Below are 16,622 nucleotides of genomic sequence, written 5' to 3' on the forward strand. Positions count from 1 at the left end.
ATCCAATCTTCTATGAAAAATACGTAAATCTTAAAGTCAATTACAACAAGACTTCACGTTGGTCAAGTGCAAAGTGAGTGCTGTTTCTTCTCTCACCCTCCACCCACACTGCCTCTCCTAGGGTTCCTGTGAGTGTTCACATCACGTATTAACACTGAAGGACTGTCATCACAGGCACCATCCCTGACGTTACTCAGCAGCAGAGATGGATCTCCAGTGAGAACATGACTCAGAAGTGAATCTGGCTGAGGACTCCAGGAGACAGCAAAGGAAAGGCAAGGGCATGAAAAGTTCCACTATACAAACCGAACAGCAAATGTGCTCTGTGGAAATAGAGTTTCCAAATGCTTTACAAGATCTTCAAGGGAATGACAAGGACCATTGCACAGGTGACACATTTAACAGACACACAGTATAACTGTTCTGGGATGTGCAGTTGGCGTGAAGAAGTGTGGGGAAAAGAGTAGGGACTTAGCTGACATATTTTTTCATTTATGAGGATGAGAACTTAAAGTTGCAAAACAGTGTCTTAATTGAAATCTGAGGACTACTTTATTCAGACATTGTTGTAAGGTGTAGTCTTTGACCAGCAACTCAGGGAGGATTATATCCTGATGATTCAATGCTCTAATCTGCAGGGGGAGATTGCAATGGAAGAATTGGTTTGGGAATGATTCAAGTTTATTTATATGATTCCCTATTCATTTGGGTTCTCTTTGAAAACTGTCCAACCAATGTCTCCATTTGTTTCTCTCTTGCCAAGATTCACCATCACCACCAGAGAAGATCAATGCCGGGATCCTGGGAGTCACTTGCTTTGTCTTGCTCTACACTGTGGTAAGAATGATTCTCTGTGAGTACATTTTTGAAATATTTTAAGAGAACTTCTCACTTCAATGAATCTCAGTGCCTCTAAACATTTTTATATATTATGGAATAGAGCTCTCATTTTAAACTAAGCATTTAGGTAAATGTGGAATGTTATTCTGAATTTGTCAAATGCATAAATAAGAGGATGATTGTAAAGAGCCTTCTATATCTATTTGTATATTTTTATTTCATTACTCAAATATATGCTTTAGAAATCTAAAAGACCTTACTGAGAAATACAAAGTGATTATTAAGATTGTTTAAACCAATATGGTAAGAAACGGTGAAGTGTGAACCTACAGTCTTTTGAAATATTCTTTCCCTAAATCTTTACTTTGTTTTTAATCGTTTCGGTGAAATCAATTTTATTTCAGATCTTTCTGCTCCTAAGCAATATACCAAATTTCAAACTAAGAAACTAAAATTGTGATGTTTTAATTCTATCAGTATTAATTTTTATTTTGATAATCACTGTAATGTTTTCTAGGTACTATAAAGTTGGAGAGGAGCAATTTGTCCACAGTAGCAAGGATGGAAAAAGATACATTATGATTTTCAAAGTTCTGTTATTAGTACAGTTTATATTTTTCTCTATTCTATGGAAGGCAAAAACACATTTGTGGTGGGAGAGTATAAATCATAAAATATGGCAATAAATTTATATAACTAATGATTGTAGGAGAGTGATTTTTTATACAATAATGTGAAGAATTATATATTCGAAATTACCATATCCACCCCAGGCTCAGTGTCTCAGCTGCTTTGAACATCATTTGGTGCACCGAAATATAGCAGGTTTGATTCTTGCTCAAGGCTCATACCTAGGTTGCATGTTTGATCCCTGTTCAGGGAACATGTGGGAGGCAACTCATCAATGTTTCTCTCTCAAATTACAGTTTATTCCTTTTCTTTCCCTTCCTATCTCCTTAAAATCAATAAGCATGTCCTCACGTGATAAAAATAAATGAATATAATAAAATCGCCATACCAATTTTGACCATTGGCTTAAATGCCCTACTGCTCTAAAAGATGAACAAATAACATTCCTACTCTAAAAAAAGTGGTTACATTCATTGACATCCTAGGTATTGGAAACTGGATATATTTGCTTGTGTTTATTTATGTATTTATTTATATATTTATTTATTTATTTAATATTTTATTGTTGTTCCAGCACAGTAGTCTCCACTTTCCCCCAACACCCTCTCTGCCCCACCCATGCCCACTCCCCACCCTCAATCGTACCCCTGTTGTGTTTGTCCGTAGGTCTTTTATACATGTTCTGTGATGACGTTTCCCCCTCTTTTCCCCATCATCTACCTCCCTCTCCCCTAAGGTTACTCTCAGTTTGTTCCTTATTTCAATGTCTCTGGTTGTATTTTGCTTTCTTGTTTGTTTTTTTTTTATTAGGTTCCACTAACAGGTGAGATCATATGTGCTTTTTTTTTAATGTGGGCACAAATAGTTGGTGATGAGAGATATAACCTTCCTCCCAGATGTGTATGACTGTTTTTTGTTTCATATGTATCAGCCTGTCAGTGTACAAAGGTATTATTCTGATATGTGCATATCAGCATATATGTAGGTTAAATGCATATATGTAGGTTATGCATAAATGTCTATGCATCAGTTTAGGTTAAATTTTATTTTTTTTCAAATTGTGTTCCATTAAGATCTATAATTTGTATGTTCACCAGTGCCTCTAAACACTTCATAATACTATAGAAAACACTCTCAAGTTAACATATACATTTAGACTAAGTGCAAAATTGTTATTCTGAATTTCTCCAGGTATAAATATCAGAATGATTTTAGAAAGTAATTGATAAATATATATACATATATACCAAAAGCTGTTAATCAATGTAAATAAATTTCGGTAACATTGTATGGAACTTTTCACTTGAATATTCACTAGTGCCTCTAAATACTTCATAATATTATGGAACTCTCATTTAAATTATGCATTTAGACTAAATGTAGAATGGTTATATTGAATTTGCTAAATACATGACTAATAACAATTGTAGAAAGTATTTTGTATACATTCATATATTCTGATTTCACAATTCAAACATGTGTTTTTGAAGACTGGAAAACCTTAGAAACATACATTCTTTTTGAGATTGGTTAAACAAAATAATGTTATGGGATAGTGAGGTTTGGTCCTATAGACTTTTAATATATTTCCCCTGAATGGTTATTACTTTATTAGCTTTTCCTGGTAAAATAAATTTTATTCCAGATTATTCTAATCCTAAACAACATGCCATATTTCAAAGTATTATAACTTGTTTAGATTAATTTTTAGGAATTACTTTAATTTAGAGGAGAGGGCCCTGGCTGGTATAGCTCAGTGGATTGAGCATGGGCTGCGAACCCAAAAAGTTGCAGGTTCAATATCCAGTCAGGGCACATGCCTGGGTCGCGGGCCAGGTCCACAGTGGAGGCCACGCCGAGAGGCAACCACACATTGATGTTTCTCTCTCTTCCTCCCTCCCTTTCCTTCTCTAAAAATAAATAAATAAAGAGGAGAGGGAATTTCAGGGGAGAATGGGAAGGGTTTACAGGAATAAATATAAAGGACACATGAACAAAAACTAGCAGGGGTGGAAATGGAAGGGAGGTAGGGAGGGAGGGGTAGTTGGGCTGGGATGGAAGTAAAGGACAGAAAACTGTACTTGAACAATGATTAAAATAAAATTTAAAAAAAAGAATTACTTTAATTTTTTAGCTCCTGCAACACGGGAGAAGAATTATTCCTCCCTGTTAACAAATATCCAGAAAGGTACATAATTTTCAAAGTTCTTATATTAGCACAGTTTTATGTTTTGTCTCTATCTTAGACTAGTCAAAAAATGTAACAGATTTTGGGGGATAATGTGAATTATAGAAAGGGCTATAATTGCTTATAAATAATATTTATGGAAGAGTGTTTTTTCTTATGCAACTATATAAAGAAATATTCATTTAAAATCTCCAAACCCATTGTTATATTTGCCAATAGGCTCAAACTTCCCACTATTAAAATATGACAAAACACGTAATTTTACTATTCTTAAGAAGTTCTCTCATTGATTGACTCTTGAACGTGTGCAGAGTGGCTATTTGTGTGTGTGTGTATTTACATAAATTAGGGGTGAGCAGCTGACTTTTCTGCATGTGTGTATATGAGTGTGTTTTGCATTCTATGTACCAAACTGTGAGGATACATAGATATATTATGTACATATGTGTTTATGCTTGTGCAATTCTGTAACTTAATTTTTGTATTTAAATTTCAAATTGTCATTGGGTAATAATTAATCATCTTTCTTCAGCATATGCTTGTGGTCATTGTCGACAGGAGTGGTTTTCATATTCCAACAACTGCTATTACATCAGCACTGAAATAAAACATGGACTGAGTTTGATGACTTGTGCTTCTGAGAACTCTAGCCTGCTCTATATAGATAATGATGAAGAAAGGGTAAGATATCAAACATTTCATATACTTCACTAATGGCTTGTTTCAGTCAATATTGTATTTGTAGCATTCATCCATATTTTTGTACATATTTGCAGCTATTTAAATTCTTATAATATTCCATTGTTTGACTTTATAATATTTTGTCATACTGTATACCAATAATGCACATTTGCATTTCATAGAAAACTGTGTTCCTGTATATGCTTGGTTTCTACAATAAACTTTGTTACTTAATTTTACCTTATGTGAAGGACACTAACTACATCACCATTGAGCAGATTGGTTACACAGGAAATAGGACCATGTAATTACAAACCAGATCACCAAATGCAATGGGCAGTCCTCCACAGCCCTGCTCCTGAGTATTCATTATCTCACCACTTCTCCTCCCCCACCGCTCACCCAATGGGCTGACTTTGAGTATTACAGAGTCTCTTTGCTTGTTTTTGAACCTCATATAAATGAAATCATACAGTAGACATTTTTTCCTGTCTTTTTCACTCCAATATGCTGTCATTGCCTTTTATCTACACTGCATTTATCTGCTGTTAGTTAATTTGCACTGCTGACTTACGTGAATGTAACTTTTTAAAATCCATCTATCTGATGTCTTTCATTGGGGGTGTGAGTCTCATGCCCTCAGGGATGAAGAGCCTTTCTAAGTACATTTATTTTGTCATAAAATCCCCTTTGCTGGTCCCACCTCCAACCCACCTACCCTGGGTTCTCTTAGGGAAAGGAGAGGCACTTGCTCTGCTTGCTTTTGTCAGCAGGTGTCCTGATGGATCACCCAGTAGGCCTGCCAGGAGTTGCTGGGCAGGCTTCCCTCTGCAGAGCAGAGGAGGAATGGCTTCCTTCACCACCTCCTGTTGTTAGGTAGGGTCTGGGAAGCATCAGGCCTCAGTCACTTTCATGTGGGTGGGAGTATAAGAGACCCCCTCACACTGTTTGTCCTTTATCCTGGTGCACCAAATTATTTCCCTTCTTCTTTCCATCTTTCAGGGTTCCACCTGCCTCATGGATCGGAGTTTTTCATAGAAGCAGCGAGCATCCATGGATGTCAATAAATGGTTTAACTCTCGCACAAGAGTGAGTTTTTTTTATTTTGTGCTATATAAAAGGAAAACATAAAAGAGAACAATTCAGAAGAGTTTTATTAATATACTTGTTGGAGTTGAATTATAAGCATGATATTCAGAGTTAATGAAATGTTGATATAAATATTAAGAATGACTATCTAGTTTTCTTTATAACCAACTCTTACTATTTTATACGAAAAATATCACTGCCCATGTGTAAAATGTTCTATTATGCTTTCATAGAATATGGCACTTGTCATTTCAGGGATTGCCTTTATCCAATGTAAGAACGAAACTGACCGTTTTCTCCATTGCAGGATTGCAGAATCATCATCTGGTAACAGAAACTGTGTGATTCTATACAAATATGGCCTTGCATCAAGCAGTTGTGAATCTTCAAAACACTACATTTGCAAGCAGAGGTTTTACAGTTAAACCATGGATTCTGACGGGTGACTATTTTTCATGGAATGGGAATAATATTATGATTGTATAAGTCTTCAAGTAAATTATTTGTTCTAGTGATGAAAAAATTCCATAAGCAATACTGGAAAATAGTACACATCCAAAAGTACAGATATACTTTCTTTTAGTGGCTGTCAGTTTTTGCTCAACATTATGTTTGTGACATTCAACTTTTCTAGATCACATGTTCTGTGAATCAATTTAAGTGAAATATCAAGAACAGGAAAACCCACAGAGGTCTGAAGGTATGTGGGGATCGGAAATGAGTACTAACTGGTTTACTTACTGCTTCTTTAGGGGGCTGAAAACTTTTCAAGTTCTGACAGTGGTGATAGCTACAAGGCTCTGTGAATGTGCTTAAAATCACTGATATGCACACTCTAAATGCATGAATGGTGTTCTTTGTAATTACACCTCAGTAAGTCTTTAAAAAAAAAAACACTTGGGGTTATGTTCAGGACTACATTTAAACTTTTAGTAATTTAGTGATGCGTGGGTCACCAGCCAGCAGTGATCACGGAACGCTGCGGATGGCTCAACGAAAACACGTGAGGAAAAAAACATGCACAGAGACAGGCTAGTTTCTGTGGAGAAGTAGGGACAGGATGGCCACCCCCTCTAGTGGGGAGCGCGCCAATTTACCATCCAAACTTGCTTTTATTGGGCTCGTTTTTTGCATAATAATTCAGGTAAAGTACAGTACTCATTAGGGGGAAGTAAGGAACCATAGAAAACAAGGAAGTCTGAGGGTCTTCTTTGAGTCAGGGTCAAAGAGCTGTAAGACTTTGAGCAACAAACTAACTTCCTCCTTGGACCCTTCTCATTCAACTGAGAGCATTCTAAACAAAGAAGATTTCACAGTAATTTACATGTTCTTTCTTAGGCCTGATCACCTGGGGAATCTGCCCTTTTCAGCACAGAACAGCACCACCCTGTCATTGTTTCAGGCTTAGGTGGAGCAAGGGAACTAAGGCAACCAAGAGATAAGGAGATTTTCTCCCAGACGCTGAGAACTCAGGCTATGTCAAAGCCAAGGAGCGAGGGTCCATCACCCCCTTTTGCTGCAGCCCCCCAAGTCCTTCTTTTGGGGGGCCTCCCAAGTGATCATGCCTGTCTTAGGTCGTTCCCCCCTTGGGGAATCTTACCTGTCTTGGCTAACCGACCAAGCTTTGGGGTTCAGTTATGAATGAAGCAGCAGAAGCAGCGTTCCTGCCAGGGAGATAAGCTTTTGTCTCCTTGTTGGCTTATGGTTCCAAGGGCGTTCCCTCAGCCTAGCCTAGGTGGGGGTTACAGCTTCTGATACTAAGCAGGGTGGTTCCCAACAGCTATGAACACTGGGGTGCATAGGTTCTTTTGAATTGGTGTTTTGGGATTCTTAGTATATAATCCCATCAGTGGAATTCTCAGGTCAGAAGGCAGTTTCATTTAGTTTTCTGAGGAAATTCCATACTGTTTCCACAGTGGCTGCACCAATCTGCATTTCCACCAGCAATGTACTAGGGTTCCCTTTTCTCTGCAGCTTAGTCAGAACTTGTTGTTTGTTGATTTCTTTATGATGGCCATTCTGAAGGGTGTGAAGTGATATCTCATTGTGGTTTTAATTTGCATCCCTGTGATGGCTAGTGATGCTGAACATCTTTTCATATGCCTCTGGGCTCTCTGTATGTCCTCCTTGGAGAACTGTCTGTTCAAGTCCTTTGCCCATTTTAAAATTGGGTTGTGTGTCCTCCTAGAGGGGAGTAATTTGAACTCTTTATATATTGTGGAGATCAGACCCTTGTCTGAGGTGTCATTGGAAAGTATATTTTCCCATACAGTTTGTTCCCTTGTCATTTTGATAACATTGTCTTTAGCTGTGCAGATGCTTTTTATTTTGATGAAGTCCTATTTGTTTTTTCATTCCTTGATGTCCCTTGCTCTAGAGGACATATTGGTGAAAATATTGCTGCATACAATATCTGAGATTTTTCTGCTTATGTTCTCCTCTAGGACTTTTATGATGTCACAATTTATATTTTAGTGTTTTATCCATTTTGAATTATTTTTGTATATGGTATAAGTTGGTGGTCAAGTTTCATTTTTTTGCATGTAGGTGTCCAGATCTAACACCATTTGTTGAGATGCTATTCATACTCCATTTTATGCTTGTCTCCCTTTGTTTAACACAATTTCTATTAAATATAATGGAATATTTCACACATGTAGAACAAACATTTCAAAATTTATATGCAATTACAAATGGCCCCCAAAATATTCAGAAATTTTGAGAAACAAGAAAAAAAGTAAGAGGTATCACAATACCTAACATCAAACTATATTACGAGGCCACTGTAATCAAAAGATTCTGGTACTGGCATAAGTACAGACATATAGATGAATGGAACAAAACAGAGAAACCAGAAATAAACCCATGTCTCCACAGTCAGTTAATATTTGACAGTTTTTATTATCAAAGCTATATTGGTAAGCATTGTTCTTTTTCTGTTTCCTGGAAGATTTTGTATACAAGTACTATTATATATTTTTAAAGTTGTTCAACCTTTTTATTATTTTGTTCTTTTCTTCACTTTATTTTTATTGTTTATGCTATTACAGATGTCCCCATTCCCCCTGTTTTGCCCACCTCACCCATCCCCCACCCCCGTTCCCTGTGGCCATCATCTCACTGTTGTCTATGTCTAAGGTTACCCACAGAGGTGTGTTGGCTTATCTCTTCACCTTCTTTCATCCAGTCCCCTCTATCACCTCTCCTCTGACAGATGTCAGTCTGCTCCATATATCAATGACACTATTTTATTTTGTTCATAAGTTTATTTTGTTCTTTAGATGCCATGTACAAGTGAGACCGTATGGTATTTGTCTTTTTCTGACTGCCATATGGTATTTTTTTCTGATTTTACTCAAGGTAATATTGTGCAATACTGTTATATTTTTAATGGTACTTTTCAGTATTAATGCCATCAGAGCTTGAAGGATGCTTTTATAGGAAAGTCCTACAGACAAATCCTGTCATACAACCTAACACTATGCCTTAGGAAACTAGAAAGAAAAAAACAAGAACAAAGTCAGCAAAAGAGAGAAAACAAATATTAGAACAGAAATAAATGAACTAACAACTGAAAAATAATAGAGAAGATTAAGCAAACTGAGAGTTGTTTCTTTGAAAAAGTAAACAAAATTGACAAACCCTTAGCTAAACTAATGAAGTTAAAAAGACATGGTACCCAAGATTAAGAAATTATGAATGACAAGAAGACATTACAACAGAAACCACAGAAATTAAAAGGGTCATAAAAGATTACTATGAAATATTCTATGCCAACAACTGGACAATTTGAAAATGTGGAGATATTTTAGAAACATACACTTATCATGACTAAATCAAGAAGATATAGACATTCAAATAGACCAATTACTAGTACAGAGATTGCATCTGTAGTCAAAAATTCCCAATAAAGATACACCCAAGAGCACATGGCTTCTCTGGAAAATTTTACAGAGCACTTAAAAGAGAATCGGCACCAATTCTTCACAAACTCTTCCAAAAAACTAAAGAGGAGTGAACACTCCCAAACTCTTTTTATGAGGCCAGCATCATCCTGAAACCAAAACCATAGAAGGACACTGCTTGAATAGAAAACCACAAGATAATATCCCTGGTAAATTTAAAAGCAACAATTCTCAATAAAATGCTAATACACCAAATTTTGCAGCACATTAATAGATCATTCACCATGATCTAATGGGAATTACACCTGGGATGCAAGGATGGTTTAGCATAGACAAACTAATTAATGCGGTACATCATATTAACAGAATAGGAGAAAAGAATTATATGATTATCAAAATAAATTCAGAAAAGCATTTGACAAAATTCAACATTTACCATGATAAAAAGTAAAAATATTGGGCATGGGAGGTACATACTGCAATAACAGCAGTTGTACTGTATACATTAGTGACAGAATTTCTGACAGAGAAATAAAGAACTTCCATTTACAAAGAATCAAGTACAGTAAAATATTAGGAATGCATTTAACTAAGGAGAAGGAAGATCTCTCTGCAGAAAACTACAAGATATTGATGAAAGAAATTGAAGAAACAAATAAATCAATGATATTCCATGTTCATGTATTAGAAGAATTAATAGTGTTAAATTACCAATACTACCAAAATCCATCTATAAGTTCAATGCAATCCTTATCAAGATTCCAATGACATATTTTACAGAGGTACAAAAAAACCACTCCTACTTATATGTAACCATAAAATGCTTTGAATGATCAAATACATCTGAAAAAAAAACAAAGCAGGAGTATCATATTTCCTGATTTCAAGGTATACTATAAAGGTATAGTCATAAAATGCTGTATGATCTCATATGTAAAATCCAAAAGCAACAACAAAAGCAGGTCATAGAGAAAGAGATCAGACTTGTGGATGTCAAAGGTGGGGATTTGGGAGAGAGAATTAATTAAAGGAAGGTGGTCAAAAAGTCAAAGTTCAGCTCTAAAATAAATAAGTACTAATGATGTAAGTACAAAATGACTATCGCTAACACTGCAGTAAGATACACAGTAGTTTCCCCAGTGTCTGTGGGGTGTATATTACAAGACTCCCAGGAGATGCCTGAATCCATGGAAAGTACACAACTGAACTCTGTTGTGTACTATGTTTTTCATACACATACATGCCTACAATAAAGTTTAATTTATAAATTAAGCACATAAAGAGATTAACAATAATAATTAATAATAACACAGAACAATTATAACAATATAAAGTAACACAAGTTTTGTGAGTGTGGCCTCACTGCCTCTCTCAAAATATCTTATTGTGCTGTACTCACCCTCCTTTTCCTTGTGATGATGTGAGATGATAAAATGCCTACATGATGACATGATTTGAGTTGAATGACATAGGGATTGGGACATAGCATTAGGGTGCTGGTGACCTTCTGTGAATATGTCAGATAGAGGGTTATTAGTTTTTGATGATGTTAGATCATCAAGTCATGACAATGTCCATGGTAGGTTGTCAGGAGAAGATCATGGCAGTGGTTAGAGGCAGAGAGTTAAAGGGGTTTTTGCTGAATAGTTTTGGTAGGACACTGTAATTGGAAGTTGCTGTGTCTTTCTTTTCATTTCAGAAACGTGTTGCTGCAAAGGTTGTAATCCTTAGGTGATAATATGGGTAACTTTAATGCTGCATCCCACGCAATGATTTTTAATTCCAGGAGGTCCATGAAATAAAGGAGAGTTGAAAACAAGCACTTGATACCACAACAGCCTTGCTCAGAGATTTTGAACAGAAATGCTGTAAGAATCTTTAAAACATGCAATACCTGACTGTTTAGTCAGGGACACTGACCTCTTTTCCCTTAGATTGTCAAATTAAAAAATGACAACAACCAACACAACAATATCCATCCTGTGTGAAAGCACTTCCTTCAACCATAAATATACAGGTTATACATAGAGTTGAATCTTATTGATCATGTCACATAAGCTTGTGTCTGATTGGTTAATTCTTGGTACAGCAATCCAGAAAGCATCCAGCCATGTAATATGAAAAATAGAGACACTTATTGAAGAAGATATAAGATACAAGAAACCTTGCACAAAGGACAATGATGGCTCAGTGTCCTTCAAAGCAGTCACTTTGGGACCTCACACAGTTCTCCCAGCATCTCTTCCATTGTTCAAAATACTCTGCAAAATCCTTACTTTGATTTCTGCCATTCTATTTTTTGAAATCTCTTCAATGGTCTGAAATCTCTTCCCTTTCAAAGGTGATTTTAGTTTTTGGAAAAATCAGAAGTTGCAGGGTGTCTAATTTGGGCTGTAAGTGTGCTGAGTCACCTGGGAGATTTGTTTCACCAAAAAAACTCTGCAGGAGATGTGATACATGAGCAGGCACGTTGTTGTGATGAAGGCGAAGTCACCAGAAGTCCATAGCTGCTGCTGTTTTTGTTCTATTGCATCCCTCAAATCACAAAGAACGCTGAGGCAGTTCTCCTTATTAATTGTTTGGTCTCCAGGCAAGTACTCAGGATGGACAACACCTTCCCAATCAAAAATCACAGGTAATGTAGTCTTGATCTTGCTGCAACCTTGCTGTGCCTTTTTCAGGCATGGAGAATCAAGTGACTTCCATAGTGACAACTGGGCCTTCATTTCTGGATCACAGCCATAGACCCACAGTTTATGTTTGGTTTGGACTATTTTGAGAAAATCTCATTCTTCGGTAACAGTTTGAATCAAGTCATTAGCAACTGCAGCATGATGTTCTGTCTGCTCTGGTAACAGAGGCCCCTGAAGGGATTTTCCCATGCCAAGATCCTACATCAAAATCTAAGACACAGTAGCCTTTGGAATCCCCAGATCAGCTGCTAGTTCTTGCATTGTCAGTTGCCCATCTTTGTTCATTGCAGAGCTTACACGCTCAACATTCTCAGGTGTTTAGTTTGTTGTAGATCTTTCAGAAGAACATGGATTACTTTTAACAGATTCTCTACCACTTTTGAAGCATTTCTGCCACACTTTATTGTTTACACTGCACTCATTGTATCATCTTTGAAAGCCTTCTGAAATATGTGAATAGCTTCCACAGAGAAATATTTAAGCTTACCATAAAATTTGTTGCAGGTTCATTGCTCTATACTTCCTCAGTTATTTTGAATGTGATAGCCACACAGTACACATGCTCAATCAATGTTGTCTACTGCTCCCACTGACTAATACAGCAAAGTTTTCATTGTTCACACGTGTGCATTCCAGTCCACTCGCCTTGGCTGCCATGTTACAATGATGTCATGCAAACCATTCTCGTTACATTAACAATGGCTGGATATTTTTCAGACAGACCTCATTGTATACAAGTGTGAGCACCTGATATTTTAAAAAGTTACATTGAAGCAAAAACAATAGGTCATAGTATTACTATTTTTTACAAGTCAATCAAAATTATACCTCCATTTTTTCACATGAGCAAACATACATTGTGCCACAGAATTTTAGTAATTACTTAATTGTGCCATCACAGAGAAAAGTCAAAAATCGCTAATCTGATGACACAGACAGCTACTATGTGATTAGTAGTCGTGTAACACAAACACTGTGAATACCCTGTATATTCCTTATTTCTTTTAATTCTTACTCTTTGAGAAGATGGATGTTAGCTGAACCTATTGTGATAATCATTTTGCACTATATGCAAATCAAACATTATGCAGTAAATTTTTGTTTCTTTTGATACTCATGTGTCATTTAAATTGTCTTTCCAAAGTCTACTTTTTCTGTCCTTCCCATTTTTTAAATTAGAAAAAACATTAAATTACCTTTGTTTTTACCATACATAGATTTGTGCTTTTGTCACTTAAAACAAATATTCCAACTAAATTACAGACAATTAGTAATGGTTTGAAAAAGAATCAACAAAAATATAATTAGTAGTTTTGTAACAATTTATCCTCTGCCATGGTTCAATATTGTTTAATGTTTTATCTTTCACAGAAATATTATCTTTTCCAAGGAATATCTAAATAACACTTAATAATGATAAATGAATGAAAAAATTTTAAGAACTAAGGCAAGAAATTGAGAAAAATATGGGATTAGTGATTGTGACAGTTACCATAACAGTGAAAATGTAGTGATTTTTCAGAATATTGCTGAAAGTATCATCAAACATCTACTGTTTATGGAATTATGATTTTAAAATTGTTTCCATTATAATAGAAATGCCATAGAGAATATAAGGAGGGAAATATGTAGTGCTAAAATTAAATAACCCTACTAGGAGTAGAATTTAAACATGTAAGATATTCTTTTTTCATTTTTTAAAATTGTTGTTCAAGTACAGTTTTCTGCCCTTTAGCCCCATCCCAACCCACCCTCCCAGTCCTACCCTCCTCCCTCCCATCTCCTCCCCACCTTGTTATTGTCCATGTGTTCTTCATACTAGTTCCTTCAAACCTTTCCCCACTTCTTCTGAAATTCCCTCCCTTCTCTCCTCTGGTCACTTTCAGCCTGTTTTCAATTTCAGTTATTCTTAACCAGGCCTAAGAATTTAGAGTCTGTGATTAAGATGGAAGTTAAGTTCACAGCATAAGTGGTCTAGTCTTTGTCCCTTAATACCTTTCAGATTAAAAAAAACAATCTCCAGATACATTTGCCAAAGGACAAACTGAATGACACACTGCCAGGCCAAGTCTCCTAGATTCTGGAGGTGTGTGATGATATACACACTCTTCAAAATAGCCCAAGTGTAAGAATTTCCTGTTCAAACTTTAAGTGACACATTATTAAGAAATCTGATTGTTCCACTCATGCCTCACTCTGAGCCTTCACAGGTCAGTCTGTGAAGACCACAGAGATTGTTTGTTTACAAGAGTTAGCTGGCCTCCCACTACAGGATGCAGGACTTTCTGGCCTTCAGAAGGTATGTGTGTGTCTCTCCTGTCCTGTCTCTGTCTTAGCCCATCTCATGTAGGGGGAGATTACAATGCAAAATGTGATACAAGTGAGATATGATTAATATACAATCAAATCAGAGAGAACATTGGTATTTTATTTAAATAACTTAGGGTGAAAAATCAAGAATAAAGTATGAAATATGTTGGAGGATATCTGAACTATTCAAATTCTTGTCTATAGAAAATTACTCAAGTGTATATGTACAAGAATAATTGAGTGTGTTAATCAAAACAATTTAAAGTAAAAATCTTATAAGAATTATGAAAAGGAACAGCTATTTTTGAGTTTGTAATTAATAGAGATACAATATATATTATTTTATATTTAGTCCAGCCTCAAAAAGAGATTTTTTAAATAAATTATATTAATTACAGAGGTCAAACATAATATTTTATATACTTAATTAGATTAAATAAATGCAGTTGGCTTTCAATAAAAATCAGGATGAGGTACTCTCATAAAATTCTAATTGAATCTTAATTATAAACAATCAAAAGGCTTTTTAAAAATTGAGCACCATTGCTGGGAATATACAACACAGATGGACACTTTGCCTAATGAATTAAGATATAGCATTCAACTGGTATGAATCAGAAATAACATAAAAATGTGTTCAAATTATATTAGGTTAACTAAAATATTATGGAAAGCTTAAAAAGTTGAAATATTAAATGTTTTACAGGTATTATGTCTACATGTTTTCATTCCCACTTTATATTAGTAAACTATGTGGCTAGACACTAAGTAGCTTTGTAAAGGTCATACATTGCAAATTTCAAAGCCAGAATTAATTCTAGAACTCACTGGCCACAGAGCCCATTGACTGAATTATTAAATTACAGCATCTGATTCATTACTATGCCTCACACAACTGAAGGTACCCTGAGTTTAACATGCATGGGAACTGTCTGGAAGTTTGAAACAACAGTGTTCTAACATAAATGACCTACACATTTATTTCACATTTTATACTTTTATATCTTTGCCCTTAATACAGCAGCCAATTTCTTGGGTAACATAAATGTTCAAAAAATTTAACTTTGTTATCAATATGTTTAGGTCTTGAATAAGTTTAGCATGACAAAGATTTTTAAAATATGAAACATTTTTATTCAAATTAGAAGATCATTTGATAACAACTCACCCTCTTTAATGAATAAATGTATGTCACTAAATAAAAATTTAGTTCAGAAAATGATTAGATATGCCAACATGATTAGTGCCCCATCTTGAGGGCAATCAGTCTTTAATGATTATTTGACTTCAAATTTATCATAAATATTGTGTCTGTTTTTTCTAATATTGTTTTTTATTTTGAATACTAGCATTCTAATGGTATTAAGATATTTCTGTAGAATCTCGCTTTAAGTAAACAAAGATGTTATTATTTATGAAATTATTTTATTCATCACTAACTTACAGATATTTGTTGCTCAAACAAAGAATATACTGTCAAATATAGAATATCTTAAATATTGTATCTACCATGAGGCACTTCTTTAAAGATCTAAGAAATCTATAAGCACAACATCAGGTTCTTAAGTGGGAAATGAGGCTGAATTTCAGCCTTTACCCGCCCAGTGTCACTGAGGGATCTCTTCAGTGCATGTGTCATTTATTCGTAAGCACACATGGTGTAGAGCACAGTCTCGGCCACCACTCAGCTGCAGACATGAGTGACCAGAGAGTAACTTATGCAGAACTGAATCTGCTTAAGGATGGAAACAGGCAGCACATGAAACCTAAGGGCACTAAAGGCTCCATTCCAGGAACTGAGCAGGAACTACCCTATGCAGAATTAAATCTTCAAAATGCTTCTCAGGATCTTCGAGGGAGTGACAAAAATGGCCACTGCAGAGGTAACACATTCAACAGACACAGTATAACTGTTCTGGAATGTGCAGCTGGATGCAGAGGTGTAGGGGATAAGCTCACATATTTTTTCATCTTAAGGATCAGGACTTGAAGTTAAAATGTGGTATTCTCAGATGAAAGCTTCGGACTAATTTTATTCAGATATTGTTGTCAATTGTAGTTTATGACCAGTACTCCTGGAGCATTATATTTAGTAAAAATGCACTGATACATTGAGAGGAAGATTATGATGGTAGATATGCATTTGGGGTCCAAGTTTATGTACACGATTCTCTGTGTGTAAACTGTCTAAACAATTGTCTGCACCCTTCCTTTCTCAGTGTTTCCATTTCCCTCCCTGCAGCATCCTCATCACTTCCAGAGAAGCTCATTGCTGGGATTCTAGGG

At 35.6% G+C, this 16,622-nt stretch overlaps 1 protein-coding gene across 1 annotated transcript in view; it reads left to right on the forward strand.

Annotated features, from left to right (window-relative positions):
* Window positions 1-6,137, forward strand: part of LOC114513858 (NKG2-A/NKG2-B type II integral membrane protein-like) — a 260,653-nt gene extending 254,516 nt beyond the window's left edge. Inside the window, 1 exon segment of the mRNA XM_036016895.1 lies at window positions 5,736-6,137. Within this exon segment, the coding sequence (XP_035872788.1) occupies window positions 5,736-5,853 (118 nt within the window). The 3' untranslated portion in view covers window positions 5,854-6,137.
* Window positions 6,138-16,622: the final 10,485 nt, after the last annotated feature.

The sequence above is a fragment of the Phyllostomus discolor genome, chromosome 2, assembly GCF_004126475.2.
Source record: "Phyllostomus discolor isolate MPI-MPIP mPhyDis1 chromosome 2, mPhyDis1.pri.v3, whole genome shotgun sequence".
Taxonomy (NCBI): domain Eukaryota; kingdom Metazoa; phylum Chordata; class Mammalia; order Chiroptera; family Phyllostomidae; genus Phyllostomus; species Phyllostomus discolor.